We start from the raw sequence: 15,798 nt of genomic DNA on the forward strand, positions 1-15,798 counted from the left end.
TCCTCACCTTTCTCCCCCGGTACACCTAGAGTCCCTGGCACACCACCAAAGCCTGGGGGTCCTGGTGCTCCATTCATACCTGGAACACCAGGTTCTCCCTTGGGGCCTGACTCCCCTGCTGTACCTGGAAGACCCTGTTAATGAAATAGATAATTAATGAGCACACCAGGAAAAGATACAGCAAAGCAGAAAATGGATCAAAATTAAAGTATTACATAAAAATAAATAATAAGTAGATATAATGATGCAAATCTAGTAGTCTGAGTTTTAATGTATTTATTAAACAACAAAAATAATAAATGATGCACCAGCACTTTCAGAGATTAGTTTCATGACAGGTGTCCTTATGGCTATAAAAGATTCTCTTCATCAACAAGAAGTCTCACCCGTTCTCCTTTGGATCCCTTCTTGCCTATGTCACCGCGGTCTCCCTTGGGGCCAGGGTATCCTCGGTCACCACGGGGACCCCTTGGACCCTCATCACCCTTTGTGCCAGGGGTCCCTGGAGTCCCTGGCCGTGCTGGAGCCAAGCCCATGCCGCCATCTACCTGTGATGACACAAGAAGAGGAAATACACCACCAGCACTTAAAAAGCAGTCTAGCATATATTACATAAAATATGGTTAAAATTTTGCTATCCTTTAATGAGACAACACTACCAATACTTGAAGCAAAACACAACTACAGTGCAAGGCCTTCACTGACACCTTTACAAGTTACCTTGAACATGGTGCGAGGTTTCCACATGGGCTGCATAGGGGGGGTGCAGTAAAATAATTTCATTTTAAACAGTTTCACTGACAGATCAGTTATAGGTATGGAGATATCACATTTTTACCTTTTCCTTATATAAATTTATATAAATCCATAAAGTCTAAATATCCACTACTGTATTACATCTAAAAGAGGGATATTTTCAAATCAAGATCATATCATGTCATAAAAATCTTTCTCATCTGAAATTATGCCTATTACTATCACCATTTAATGAGAGAGAGAGAGAGAGAGAGAGAGAGAGAGAGAGAGAGAGAGAGAGAGAGAGAGAGAGAGAGAGAGAGAGAGAGAGAGAGAGAGAGAGAGAGAGAGAGAGAGAGAGAGAGTGTGTGTGTGTGTGTGTGTGTGGGAAGAGGGCAGTATGACAGAAACAGACACACAAAAACAAACAAACAAAGAAAATATATAAGAAAGATCCACAAGTTTTTAATCCTTACATCAACACCTGCATTGCCCCAGCCTGGAGGTCCTGGTGGTCCCTGTGGTCCTCGTTCCCCTGGCAACCCAGGTGCTCCATCCATTCCTGCTTCACCCTTAGGTCCTTGCAGTCCCTCCGGCCCTGTGAACAATACGCCAGTTATTCACAACTCACACAGGCTCTGTTGCCTTTCCAGTCAACCAATGTCTTCATACACAGACTTTCTTCTTTATGTGTGCAAAATGCAAACAAATCTAAATATACTGAGGCAGGATATTTCACTCTGAGAGAATGATAGATGCTACAAACTACAAAGAAAACACTTACCTGGACTGCCCATCTCACCCATCCCTCCTTTTTGCCCAGCTGGCCCTAGAGGCCCTCTCTCTCCAGGGGCACCTGGCTGCCCAGAGGTTCCTGGGGTGCCTGGCACACCATCACGCCCTGGAGGTCCTTGGGGACCTGGTAAGCCCTTGGGCAGCTTGGCAACCACAGTAGCCACCACATAGCTCATATTGCAGTAACATTCTCCCTCAGGGCCTGGGGGTCCTCGCTCTCCTTCTCTGAACCCTATCGGCTGTAAAAGGAAATACCATTAGGTAGTATTTTGTTGCAGTATGTATTTTCCTGGTAAGGTGATTTTAAAATTACTTGTCTTAGGTGTTCATAAAATAAGTTTACAAAACAAGAAAAGGAGCGCATTTTCATCAAGATGTGAAACAAGCTGCCTTAACAGTATACTTGTTTCTTGCATAAGTTACAAAGAACTGAAAGATTTCATGTACAGTAAAATCCCTCTTATCCGGCATCAACAGGACCACCGACATGCTGAGGGGCAGTGAGGGGACAAAGTATGCCTCGCGCAGGAATTTTAATCGATTTTATGAGTACACATTGATTTTTTATTGATTTTAAGGCTCGGGGAAAAATATGCCGGATACTTGAAGCTGCCGGATACTAGAATGCTGGATGAGAGGGATTTTACTGTATTACTTCAAATTCATGAATCATAACTGATGAAAGCATGCTGTCATTACAGGTTTGATTTGTAGCTGTAAAGGTAACAAGTGTAACACTTAAGAACACTAACTAGCAGATCCTCGCCATCTCCAGAGCCAAGGTCTGGCATCCCTAGGGCATAGCTTATCCCTGGTGGGCCAGGAGGTCCCGGGGGACCTGGAGGCCCTGCCACAGATTCCCCAGGAGGACCCTGCAATATATAAGTAAAACAAAAATTTTTAAGACATGCCCACAAATGTTCTCATTAACACTATAAAGTATAATAGTATCATTGCAGTCATGAAACAGAATCCATTTAAGCTTTAGTTGTCATTTTAACTTCTCATAAGCTGGTAAAGGCTCAGTAAATGTGAACCCTCTATGTTCTGTGAGGGGATCAAATCTCTAGGTAATACTTTCTCTATTTTTATTTATGACAGTTATCTCCCAAGTTAGCTTCTCAGAGTTTCAAAACCCAGTGTATTATATTTATCATATCACACTATCTTTCAATTATGTAAATTGGCTTGGTCACGTGAACTCACCCTGGGTCCTGGATCGCCCTTGTCTCCCTTTGGCCCTGGCATTGCGAATCCTTGGGGACACAAAAGATGTCAGTGATGTGCATTGAAGAAAGTTTTTTAAGCAATATCATTCTTCATAACCATGAATCTAATCCATATTTGGTATGTAATCTTTACAAATATAACCCAGTGAGAAGTGAAAGAATGAAAGCAATGACAACTATCATGCTATGTATGTATTTAATCATCTCCCTCAAAACACGGACTGCCATTTGTTGCACATCTGCAGATTAGATTGCTGCATGTCACAGTGTTACAATGCAGAAAGACTAATACCAACAGATAGGTAACCACAATGCAACACAACAATGGTACAACACTTGCTGTCCACACAGATGTGCAACAATACAACACATGGACAAGCTACAAATAGATATCTGCATTAAGACAGACAGTCAATCATTAAATATCCTTCCTGTTCATGTTCATTACCATGATATGCTTTCTTCATTACTGTAAATCATGACAAGAAATTATAATTTATATGAGTTATATTATCTTTTATCTATTCAACATTACATTCCTTATTACTGAAGTGTAGAAGAGCACTCACCACTTTTCCTTCTTCCAGCTTGCATTTTTTTAAAACAACAGAACACATAGATCAATGATGACACATAATAAAACTGAAACTAACCAGTAAATCAACATCAAACTCAATTTGTCTACCTTCCAGTTTCACATTCCTGGGTATAGACATTTATTATTCCTTTCAATACAGTTCAGAGATTAATATGTATACAAAATCTAATTGTAATAAATAAATAAACAAATAAATAAATATAACCTGGAAATCATTCAACATTTCTTAAAATTTTTGACCTGGCTCTAAAAATAACTGCCAACTTTGGAGCCAGAGGGGAAGCAGTCTTTTTGTAAAAAAGGGGCAAAAAACCCAGAGGATCACAACCGCCGAACGAGTCTAAGTCATGAAGGTATCTTAAGATTACAGAAGACTTAAAAGCAATAGAGCTTAATTTTATATCCTGGGCACAAGACGGCGGCAGTTCCAGCTCTTCATTACAATGTTTTGAATTAAAAACAGAGGCTAAAAGATTGGCTTTGTTCTTTGAATTATGGCAGACTGAACCATCTGTGCAGGAAAGAGGAGGTAAACTTGAGTCCACACCGAAGAGGGACTGCTTAAGAGCTGATCACCATGAATGTGGCTGGGAGGTGTCAATCAGAAAATTTTCAAGGTGTTCATTGTACTCATCCTGGGCACTGGAATATGTACGCTGGGCTATTGAACGCAGACGAACGTAATTCTCCCATGACTCATGTGAGCGCAGCCGAGACCATTCACAGTTTTTCACGCTGGACACGCCTGCAGTCATCATTAAACCAGGCTTTGTCCATGCGACGACTTCTAATTATTTTAGAGGGAATTCTTCTTTCACTTATGGCAAACAACACACTGTTAATAAGGGTATCGATTGGACTATCAGCCTGAAAAACCTCCCGCCATACAATGTTATTAAAATCAGCATTGACACCAGCCCAGTTGGCACGAGACTTCAAAAATACTTTCCGTGAGATTGGCTCGTCTGGAATTGAAAATGAAGTCTGAATATTGAAAGACAAGCCAGAGTGGTCTGTACTGCCGAGGGGAGGGACAACCTGCACAGTCACCGCTGAAGGGGCGTCAGTAAAAAGAAGATCTAGGCAACTACCCGAGGCTTGAGTTGAACTCTGAACGATCTGCTCACATCCAGAGAGATTACTAAAGTCTAGAGCAGCCCGTCCGTGTTGATTTGTTGGGGAGATGGAATTCAACCATTCCTGATGATGCACATTAACATCACCGACAAAAACAAAAGAAGCTTTAGAGTCTGATTCTTGAATTGATGGCATAGAACTTAATAGGCGGTCATAAATACTGTCATCAAGATCGGGGTTCCTGTATACTGATAAGATATAATAGTTATTAAAACGGATACAAATTTTAAACCAGCATCATTTCATGACAGCCGCACTCAAATTTGGCAATACATGAAGCACTGCTTGCTGGACGCATGTATACACACATCCCCCGAGCTCTGGGGATAGAGTCACGTATCAGAAGGAGAGGCCTCATGAGGTTGGGAATCAGAATCTCGGAGACATGTCTGAAGCTCGAAACGAAAGTCTCTGAACAAAAAATTAAGTCATATTGAGGTGAAACTACTGCAATATCTTGTAAGTTGGCCTTCAGACCCCGAATATTAATGTATAGGGCCTTACAGCAGTGATTACGAAGACCGGAAAAAAATCCTGATATCAAATCTTGCTCTATTATCAACATTTTCATTCGGAAATAAATTTGCTGAGTTTCAGGAGAACTGAAGAACCTCATTCCTTACCCGGCAGAGGAGGAGGCATGGGTGGAGGGAATGGGGGTGGGACTGGCATGCTGTCGTCGCCCTCATCCCCCGAACCATCGTAACCCGAGGTCTCTGGATCAGTCTCCAAATCAGCCTGAGGGAGAAAAAGCAAGTTACAAGCTCATCATCATAGCCATGGTCATAAGTCAGGATACGTAACACACACACTTCCACCATTAGACAAATTTATGAATGGGGATGATAAATGGAAACAGGCTGGCATGTTTTATACGAGAAATACGATGGGTACAGTAGTCTTGATGGTTCCTTGTGTTCACATGTTCATTTTGCATAGTATTTTTCCCAAGTTTTAGGGGTTCTGATCTTAGAATCTCAGTTGTCAAGTTACGGGATGAGAGACTGAGAGGGGAAAATCAAATATAGTGGTGTGAGTGGGGTTGTTATGTACTTGGCTTTTGTCCATGACCCTACCAAGGTTGAGGACTGGATTGACTGGTTGAATGATGGGAGTTTCGGTGCTGCAGCAACATCACATTGTGTGGAGATGAGGATGGGACAACCACAGACACGGAAGGTGATTCGAGGGCATAACCCTCCCACAGGTGTCGAGATCCTGCCACAGAACTCAGCCTCCAGGTCTGAGATCCTCTCACGAAACTCAGCCTGCACCTACGAGATCCTTCGATGGAACTCAACCTCCACCTCTGAGGCCTTCGCAACGAAGGCCTCGAAAACAGGAGAACTAACACAACCAGACGACTCAGCAACACACAAGGCGCCATGTCTACACTAGCTAGCTATATTAGCGTCAGGTCACTGCTCACTAAACACGCCCGTTCACTAGGAATCCTAACCTGAGACTGAGGTGATTCGAGATTGATGAACGAATCCAGAATCTTTCTCTGAACGACAAAGCTTTCTTTCTACTCGTACTACACTATAACATTTTGTCAGTCGGTTTAGTGAGAATATTGTTACAGGTTACTGAAAATTGGACGTGAATCGTACACTGCATTGAATATAAGATAAATATGTGCACCATTAACAAGGTCAATATGTTTTCAAATTCTAGGTACGAACAAATTAATTTCTTCCTCTTCACAACTTCCATTATCCATGCAATCACTGTAGCATTATCATAGTACCTCAATAAGCATCAGCAGCGTTAAAAAGGTACCTCTTACGAATATTTTCTATGAAATTGCGTTAAATGTTCGTGCATTCACAGTTGATTATAAACTTTTTACATCAAGTTACCGTTTCTAGACTTCTCGATGTGCAATGTATAAATGTTTAGTACTATAACCACTAAAGTTAATAAGCTTTTTACGGATGAATTTACTCAGCTCGTAGGTTAGGAGAAGTGCCAGGTTAGAGAGTTAGAGGCAAAAAAGTACCACAACATGCTGCTAGAGACCAGGTGAGCAGGTATGAAGGCATTAATAAGGGTGTAGCACGACAGGTGAGGCTGGAGCAACACGGCAGCGGGTTAGTGAAGGCGCAGAAAGATTCCTCCAGACTTACCAGAAAATCATCCTCAATGCTAATATCGCTTCTTCCCTCCCCGGAGCCAATGGACTGGAAAAAATGCGGAAAACAAGTAAATCAACAACAGAATATTAACAAAAAAAACTTCAAAGGCCGGAGGAGGAAAAAATAATACCGTTTTACGACCAAGAATCAGACTATTGAGTCTAGAAACTAGAAAGAGAAGAAAAGACTTAAGTAGCAAAAAAATTAACAAAATGAGATAAGATATGAGAGAGAGAGAGAGAGAGAGAGAGAGAGAGAGAGAGAGAGAGAGAGAGAGAGAGAGAGAGAGAGAGAGAGAGAGAGAGAATGATAATAATAATAATAATAATAATAATAATAATAATAATAATAATAATAATAATAATAATAATAATAATAATAAAATAATAATAACAAATAATAATAATAATAGGTAGTAATAATAATAACAATAATAATGAGAGAGAGAGAGAGAGAGAGAGAGAGAGAGAGAGAGAGAGAGAGAGAGAGAGAGAGAGAGAGAGAGAGAGAGAGAGCTACAGCGAGTCAAGGATAGACCATTAACTGGAGGCGCTGAATATTATCGTTGCCACAAGGAGATACAAACACAGATACAAGGCGATAACCAGACGCGATCAAGCAAGCACCGACAGTTATTAGCATAAGCCGCCGCCTTCCCAAGCCGGTTCTGCCTCCACCCAGGCCTGCGGCGAGCTGGAGCAAACAACAAATAGCTTTTTACCGAAGGTGCCACCATAAAACCCAGCTTTCGAAGATCCCAAGGTAGCCAGTTGAGGGATCACAATGATATACAGATCTATTCAGTTGAATCTTTCACTGCCAGATTTTTTTTTTTTCATAATCAAGTTTTTTTGCACATTTCTTTTGGATTTCGGTCTCTTAAACCATTTTTGTAGCCTACCAAATGCAAAAATAAACTTCTGTTCTCTTTTTTTTATGTTCTGAATGTTAGGCAAAGGATGACCAGAGCAGTGAGTTAACACAAATTCATTCTTTGCTATGCCTCCCACGACTGCATTTGAATATCCAGCTGTGGAGTCAAAGAGATGCCAACTCTTACTCGCGGCGCAATAATACTCACGTATTCAGTTGGCTATCGTAATGCAGGTGAGCAACAACCCTTTGCTCCTTTGTCATTGGTGGAGCCACGAAAGTGCGGTTTCTTTTATCTTTCTAGGAACAACTAACTTTATGATGATGCTGGTGATGGATGATGCTATGACAACAATATTGATAACTACTACTACTACTACCACTACTGATACTGATACTACTATTACTACTACTACTACTACTACTACTACTGATACTACTACTACAAATATTCTACATTACTGATAACTACTACTACTACTAATAATAATAATAGTACTGCTTCTACTACTATTACTACTACTACTACTACTACTACTACTACTACTACTACTACTACCACTACTACTACTACTATCATTACTTCTCCTCCTAGTATAAATAAAAACATATAAAACTACTACTGTTATAAGTGCTACTACTGCTGCTACTAGTATTCTTACAAATCAAATTACTACTACTACTACTACAACTATTACTATCACCACCACCACTACCACCACCACGTACCTATCACCATCACCACCACTACTATACAAGAAGAAGGAAAAAATATCATGCAAAGTTCATAATAAAAGTGTTAAATCTTGCGTCCCATTTTTCATATTAAAGATGCCTAATTACAGTGCTTCGTCTTATGAACTATGAATCTCCATTTTGACTAAGCTCTTTTTCCTTCTTCTTTTCGGTAATTATAGCGGCGCTGCTGCTCCTCGCCTCACCCTGACATTCCTGTGCGTCCTAAAATGTATGCTGGACTAAGAGCTGGAGGAACAAAAGGTAGTGGTGGTGGTGGTGGATGGTGGCTGTCAGTACATTTTTTCCTCTATCGTATAGGAGACGTTGAAGATAACAAGTAAATAAATCAGTGTAACGGACAGAAAAGAACGTTAAGTTGAAGGAGTATTCTTCTATCTTTTCTTATTTTATTTTGTTTTATCCTACACTGAAAGTTATGGCAAGGAGAACACAACAAACCAATAAATCAAGGAAACAAAGCAAAAAAAAAAAAAAGACTGAGTGAATGTTACTTTGTTTTTTGTTTACGTACCAATTACTGGACGAAGAGTACGAAAAACTGAAATATCGCTCAAGGGTTTCGAAAAATATTATGGAGAATTACGCGCACAAAATACAAATTCTTAGAAAAATATATACTTGTAATCTTGTTTCTTGCATTTTTTTTCTTCTTGAGATTGTTCACTTTGTTATAGCTGGATATGTCGCCCTTTTCTGTATTTATAAAGGGTTATCTATTAATTCCTATTTTTATCATCATCAGGAAAGAGGAGTAAACGGAGAAGAGGTAAAAGATGAGGAGGACAAGAAGGAGAAAGGGAAGGAGGAGGAGGAGGAGGAGGAGGAGGAGTAAAAGAGGAGGAGGAGAAGGAAAAGAGAGAAGAAGAAAAAAAAGAGTTGGAAGTGGCGATGGAGGAAAAGAGACGAACAGCAACAAGAACAAGAAAAAAAATAAATAAAAATACGACCAATAAAAAGAGAGAGAGAGAGAGAGAGAGAGGAAAAAAAATAAAATCCAGTCCAATGCTACCACCAAAATAAGCATAAACATCACATCTATCCTAGCTTCATACAAGCAAGCAACCCTCTTGATTAAAACCAACAAGCGGACCCGAGCAAACTGAATGATTTTTCCCAAGGTTGGATATGATATAGATCGCAGGTAAGCCCTTTAATTATCTACCTCCGCTTATCTGGGTGATGTCAAAAAGCATAATGTCTTACCCTCTGTACATCAAGCAGCACTGTGGTTAGATGGCCGTTCATTGTACCTTGCAGTATGTCCAGATTTACATAAGTTGCTTCCTACGGTCATAAGATCCATCCACCTGTTCTTATACCTCGCTTAATTCTGAGGTTCTCTTTCATTCTCTTTATCATATCTTTCCTTTCTAGTGTTTTTGTGGTGGTGTTGTCGTAATACTTTTTCTTTCTTTCTTTTTTTTATTTTCCGTGACAACATTATCATTCAGTTTTTAACACATTCTTTTTCTTTTTAGTTTTCTTGGTAGCAATAACATCTAAATTATTTTCTTTTACATATTTATTTATTGGTTTACTGGTAGCATTTAGGGTTGTATTACGATCAAAATTTTATTTTCCTTCTTTCACTAATGCCAGCATCACATATGAACACTTCTGGTCATATTCATATGCTATTTTGGCGGGAGTGTTTACTTGAATGTTTACTTTCGGGCAAGACTTTCACCGCAGCTGCCGTCCTCCATGAACAAGACGCAGGAGGTGTCTGTGGTGTGCCTCTGCCGGTAACTTGCCTCCTTTGTGTGCGTTCCCTTACCCATGAATCAGACTTGCTCTATGCTCTTTCCGGATGAGTGTGCGAGAAACTGGCGACCTCGGGAACAACTGAACTAACACACACACACACACACACACACACACATACTGGCAAGGACCTGCAGCACATCAAGGAGTCCAGTGAGAAGCTTCTGAGTCAGCCTAATCACATCACCACTTCCTACACGCCGTCCCCCCGTCTTTCATAACTCATTGGAACACAGGCAGCGAAACAAGACAGACCCTTGCACCGCCTTACAGGTCATACGGAGCGTGCTGAGTGCATGTAAACAAACAGTAACGCGGTCATCATACGAGAAAGGTGAACAAACATTTGATTCAAACTTCTGGTGACACGTGTATGAATCTGTTTTGCGTCTTGTTGATAAAAGAGTGACTTTGTTCTTCCTTTTAACGAACTGTACTGAATATTACCTTTATTATTGTTGTCACTATCGTTGTTATTATTATCATTATTATCATCATCATCATCATTACACAGGGAATTCAATTTACCGATTAAGGAAAATAATTAAAGCTTCTAACACTAAATATCATGTTGAACGAAGCATGGATCTAGAACGAAAGATCTTATAAGAGTAGGATCATTATCGAAAGGCGAACGAACAAATGACCGAACAAAATATAATAGATTGAACGGGCAATGCATTTCTGCAACGTTTATATCATTTAAGTATTTGAGTTTCCCATCGACTCTGCTCGTACTGGTTTGCATCAACATTTTCTTATATTTCTTGACAATTAAAAGTTACCTGTCGCGAATGTTAAGCATGACTGCGCGGGAATGCACTCAGCCACTGACTTCAGGAATGTTAATGATCCGATAACTGATAATCACAGCTGCCCGGCAACATCTTTATAAAATCGCACAGACAGACACACGAATCACATCCCTCATGCCAGCGCCAGCTCCCGCGTGGCCCCGAGGCGGGTCAGACAGCCACGGCCGTCTGGTGCAGTCCGGCAGGGAACGCTGGGTGGATCTTACCTCAGAAAAAGATTCACCTGCCTCCTCGCGCCACTCACCTGCCGGAGAATGAGAAATCTTAGTGACATCAATAATAAAAAGAAAAGTTTAGATTATAAGATAATGAGTTTTCATTATTTTAAAAGTTGTGCACTCGTATTGGAAACTACCTCTCGTCAAAAGGAGGAAAAAAAGTACATTTTATATGTAAATATTTGTTTGAATTTTCCTTGCACTAATTATTATTCTCACACTAAACAACCTTCCACCTCAGCCCCCCGCTGTCGCACTAACTTAGCATATTAACAAACTCCATGGTATGCACGCCCCCACCCATTTCCTTAGTTACTTTACTTGTCTTATATCATCTTCCACTGAAATGCATTCTTTGTTCATTTTTTTCCCAGCATCATCCACGCCGGACTAGTTCCTTTATACCATGGGTCGCGTTCTCAAATATTTTGACTCCTTGTCGTGGCTTCTCACAACAGGCTCTAATGGGAATGACAAGAGTGTATCACGATTCTAGTGACTGATTAACAAAAATCTTGCAATATAAACAAGAAAACATCAAAATGAACCTGACTTATCATCGCTGTGGTCTTTGAAGATAATCCTGATGAGAGAACAAAAGCAAAGCGTTTAAGAATACGAGGGATCAGTTTATTGTCACTGAGAACTGCAAGGCGATCCGTAAACACGAGGCAGATGTGGCCGAGAGAGGCAGGAAGGGGTGCGAGAGCAGGGCAAGACAGGGAGTGGCTGGGCGGGGCTGAGCGAGGAGGTGCGGAGGTAGGAATGAGGCAAGGAGGGTCGTGGCCAAAGTACCAAACAAGAGAAGTCTGTTTTCTAATATCGAGCACGGGAACCTGAAGCCCCTACGCACCACTACTAGTACCCCCCCCTCTCTCTCTCTCTCTCTCTCTCTCTCTCTCTTTGATAATATTATATAAGGAATCTGCGCGTCACTCAGCCTGACCACGGACTCTATGCACAAGTGGAATATTATATTAGTGATAATCTGCAAGTGCCAATATGAAGAGAGGGACAAATATATTAAGTTTATTTAGGTAAAGAGTTCGCGGAAAAAAAAGGACAATAAGATGAGGACAAAAAGAAAGAAGAGAAGAGAAAGAAGGGAAAGGAAAAGAAGAATCTAAAAAGAAAACGAAGAAAAGGAGGGGGAGGAGCAGAAATAGGCAAAAACAAGGAAGAAAAAATACATAAGCAATGATTTATAACGTCCACGTGTGAGTGTGTATGTATGTATGTATGTATGTATGTACTCGTGCGTGTGTGTGTGTGTGTTTGTGTGTGTGTGTGTGTGTACGGTCCCTGCTCAGAGGTGACATCAGAGGTGGTGTCGAGTTTCCTCTCTCAGAAGGGCGAGAACATGCTCTTCGCGAGGAGTGGCGTGTCAGCAAGGCAGCGATGGGCACGAGGGGACGATAAGGCGTGTGTGGGGGAGGTCAAGGAAGGGATAGTGATCGATGTCTGTTAAGATGACTGATACGATGCTGTCTGACTATTTGTGACTCGCATGACAGACGTGGTGCCCTCAGAGTAGTGGTAGTGGTGGTGGTGGTGGTGGTGGTGGTGGTGGTCGTAGTAGTAATAGTATTAGCAAGTAGAAAATACGTAGAAAAAAACGAAGAAAAAGAAGAATAAAAGATGGAGAAAGAAAAGGAAGAGGAAGAAATAGAGAAAGAAAAAGAAGACGAATAAAAAATGTATGAACGATGTTTTGAGCTCTAGAGGACTCATTAACACCGCGCGCGCGCGCGCGCGCGCGTGTGCCCCCCCCCCCCTCCCCTCACACCTCTCTCTCTCTCTCTCTCTCTCTCTCTCTCTCTCTCTCTCTCTTAGTCACTCTTACAATCTGACCGGACGCCCCGCGGGAGGAGGCGACCGGATAACGTGTGGCCGGATTTATGTCACTTCCCTTCCTAGTGAGGCGCCGCACAACCACGCAAACTCTTCACTGCACGAGTCAGGTGACAGGGGTCGATGAGAGACACAGTCGGGGATCATGTAATTTAGCTCAGCACCTCGTGTGACTGTGAATTATAGCCACTTCACCACTGACCTCTCCAGGCTCCTTCATAGTAGGATAATAAAAAAAAACAAGTGTGTGGAAAAGTCTTAATCTGTAACTCCTCTTCATAAGAAACTAAGACTCAGACTAGGAAAAAAATAAGGGGGTAGATGTTTCACAGCCGTACGCTTCTCATAAAATGATGACGGAATGTTACATTTTTTTCCTTCAGTCGATTTTTATTATTTCTGTTCGCCCGCACACAAGGAAAAAAAGTTAATGAGCTCTGAGAAAACATAAATAAACAAACAGCTCTTCACAAAAAAAAAAAAAAAGAATGAGAACATCGCCTTACAATCTTTAATGTTGTTGTAAGAACCCGACATTTTTTCCCCGATATAAAATTCTTATTATTTCCATTTTAGTCCAGGTTAAGCGCAGCGAGCAAGGATGACGCATCACGCCCACAAATAGATCCCAGGAACGCAAGATCTCCTGCGCAATCAACGCTACTGAGACTAAACCGGCCGAGAGTGAAGCCATCAGCATTCAGGTCACTTCTGCGGGACTGTGGGGTGTCTGTGGTGAGGCTGGGCCGCTGCATCCCGCCTCACCACCTTTCACTGACCCTCAGTGCCCAAACACTAACAGCCTCATTCTTAAAGCACACCCTAGGGAGAGAGAGAGAGAGAGAGGGAGGGAGAGATGAAGGGTGAAGACTGTCATAACTTATCTCAATGGGTTAATCTCTACAAAACCGTAATTATACAGGGGAGTCTCCTGTAGCGTGTCGCCCTCAGCCTTCCCTTCCTTCCCCGCACCACCTATGCCCCGCAGGCTGCTGGGGGGTCCCGTGGAGGTGATGAAGGGGAGGCACCACCAAGGCTACGTGCTGGAATTATGACATAGCTCATCGTTGCCTTGTTAGGCCATGCTTTCCGTCTCCTAAAGTGTGTGTGTGTGTGTGTGTGTGTGTGTGTGTGTGTGTGTGTGTGTGTGTGTGTGTGTGTGTGTGTGTGTGTGTGTGTGTGTGTGTGTGTGTGTGTGTGTTTGTGTGTGTGTGTGTGTGTGTGTGTGTGTGTGTGTGTGTGTGTGTGTGTGTGTGTGTGTGTGCGCTCAGCTATCCTCCCTCGGGACTCAAGGACCAGACAGGAGACGAACACAAGAGTAACAAGACGAATCCCAAGATGCCACAGTAGCACTGCATCAAATATAATGTTACCGCAATTAACAAAAAATTAAATACGAACATTCTACATCACACATGAATAAATAAACAGTAGCTGCAAGCAATAAACTACAAATTAGGATAAAGCTCAAGCTGTGAACCATGTGCTGAATGTAAGAATCAGGAGGTGTGAGGCGCTGAGATGAGAATCGCAACAAGAGGAACGTGAGTGGGTGAGCATCGGGCGGAGACGGCGGTAGCATCAGCAGACGAGGAGGAGGCGTGGGCGGGGCGGGACATCTACAAGGGCCATTATTTTCGTCTTAACACATCTAGAAGGGACAGTAGTGTAGCGATGACACCACTCGCACCGGACATTTTTCTTTTTTTATCAAGTCATCAGGAGAAAAAATGGAATCAGTGCAGGAAAATTATAACCTTTACAGAAATGAAATGTAGTAATCACTAACTTTTTTTTCACTTGTTAATTTTACTTCATTGCTTGTGTAAAGAGTGTGATGAGGCAGCAGTCAAGTTAGGTTATATAGATTAGGTTGGCATGATAGTGATGCACCGTTACATTCACACGCGGCAAACGCATCACTGTAAACACACATTCTCACACACACACACACACACACACACACACACACACACACACACACACACACACACACACACACACACACACACACATCGTAATAATTTTTTTTTACACACACACACATCGTAATAATTTTTTTTTCCTTAATACTTCCATTTTTTTTTTTTTTTTTATCTGCGTTGTCGTGTAAGCATCTTTTCCCCCGCCTTCTCGTCGTCCTCCACGCCCACACTCTCTCCTAGCCAGTGTCTGGGAGGCGTGTCGAGTGTGTTAAGGTAATTGTTCAACGTGGGACGGTCATATCCTCTGCTTCCCCACGGCCGCTCCCCGCCTGACCTTCCTGCCCCCCGGCTCGTCTCTCACTGAGACTCCATAGGGATGACGCAGACCTCACCCTCCCGTCCTTCTCCTCATTCTCCTCTTCTCCTTCTTCTCCTCCTCCTCGTCCTTCTCTTCTCCTTCTTTTCCTCCTCCTCATCCTTCTCTTCTTTTTCTCCTCCTTGTCCTTCTCCTATCCTTTTCTCCTCGTCATTCTTCATTTCCCTTCTCGTCATTTTTCTCTTAAGTTCCCCTCCTCGTCCTTCTGCTGTCCCTTTCTTCTCGTCATTTTTCCTCTCCCCTTCTTCCCGTCATTCGCTTCCTCCATCCCCCCCTCTCCTCCTCGTCATGCTACTCCTCTCCCCTTCTTCTCGATATTCTCCTCCTCTTTCTCAACTTGTTTACCTTTCCTTCCCATTTGTAGCATTTCCTGGTCTCTATTTTCCTTTTTCTTATTCATTCCTTTACTTTGTTCCCCGCCTCATTTTTCCCCTTTCTATTTCCAATTGTTTTTTTTTGTTATTGTTCTTTATCTCCTCTTTTCTCCTCCTTGTTCTCGTAATTTTCCTATTTGTCTCCACTTTACTTGCTTATCTTCTCTTTCCCAGCATCAGTTCACCCTCCTCCTCTTACTCTTCTCCTCCT

At 41.9% G+C, this 15,798-nt stretch overlaps 1 protein-coding gene across 15 annotated transcripts in view; it reads right to left on the minus strand.

Moving 5' to 3' along the window:
- The window catches only part of LOC135106060 (collagen alpha-1(XVIII) chain-like), a 221,021-nt gene that overhangs the window by 17,680 nt on the left and 187,543 nt on the right, over positions 1-15,798 (minus strand). For 9 of the 15 annotated variants that reach the window (XM_064014896.1, XM_064014889.1, XM_064014894.1 and 6 more), the window contains exons 7-16: positions 6,624-6,677; positions 5,118-5,232; positions 3,329-3,346; positions 2,737-2,786; positions 2,283-2,402; positions 1,520-1,769; positions 1,212-1,333; positions 721-750; positions 387-548; positions 8-134 (exon numbers count right to left, since the gene is read on the minus strand). In XM_064014896.1, coding sequence (XP_063870966.1) covers positions 8-134; positions 387-548; positions 721-750; positions 1,212-1,333; positions 1,520-1,769; positions 2,283-2,402; positions 2,737-2,786; positions 3,329-3,346; positions 5,118-5,232; positions 6,624-6,677 — 1,048 coding nt within the window. Of the gene's footprint in view, positions 1-7; positions 135-386; positions 549-720; positions 751-1,211; positions 1,334-1,519; positions 1,770-2,282; positions 2,403-2,736; positions 2,787-3,328; positions 3,347-5,117; positions 5,233-6,623; positions 6,678-9,467; positions 11,067-15,798 lie in introns of those variants that run through there. The other 6 variants (XM_064014902.1, XM_064014895.1, XM_064014903.1 and 3 more) reach the window with 5 other exon arrangements.

This window comes from Scylla paramamosain, chromosome 12 (genome assembly GCF_035594125.1).
Source record: "Scylla paramamosain isolate STU-SP2022 chromosome 12, ASM3559412v1, whole genome shotgun sequence".
Lineage (NCBI taxonomy): Eukaryota > Metazoa > Arthropoda > Malacostraca > Decapoda > Portunidae > Scylla > Scylla paramamosain.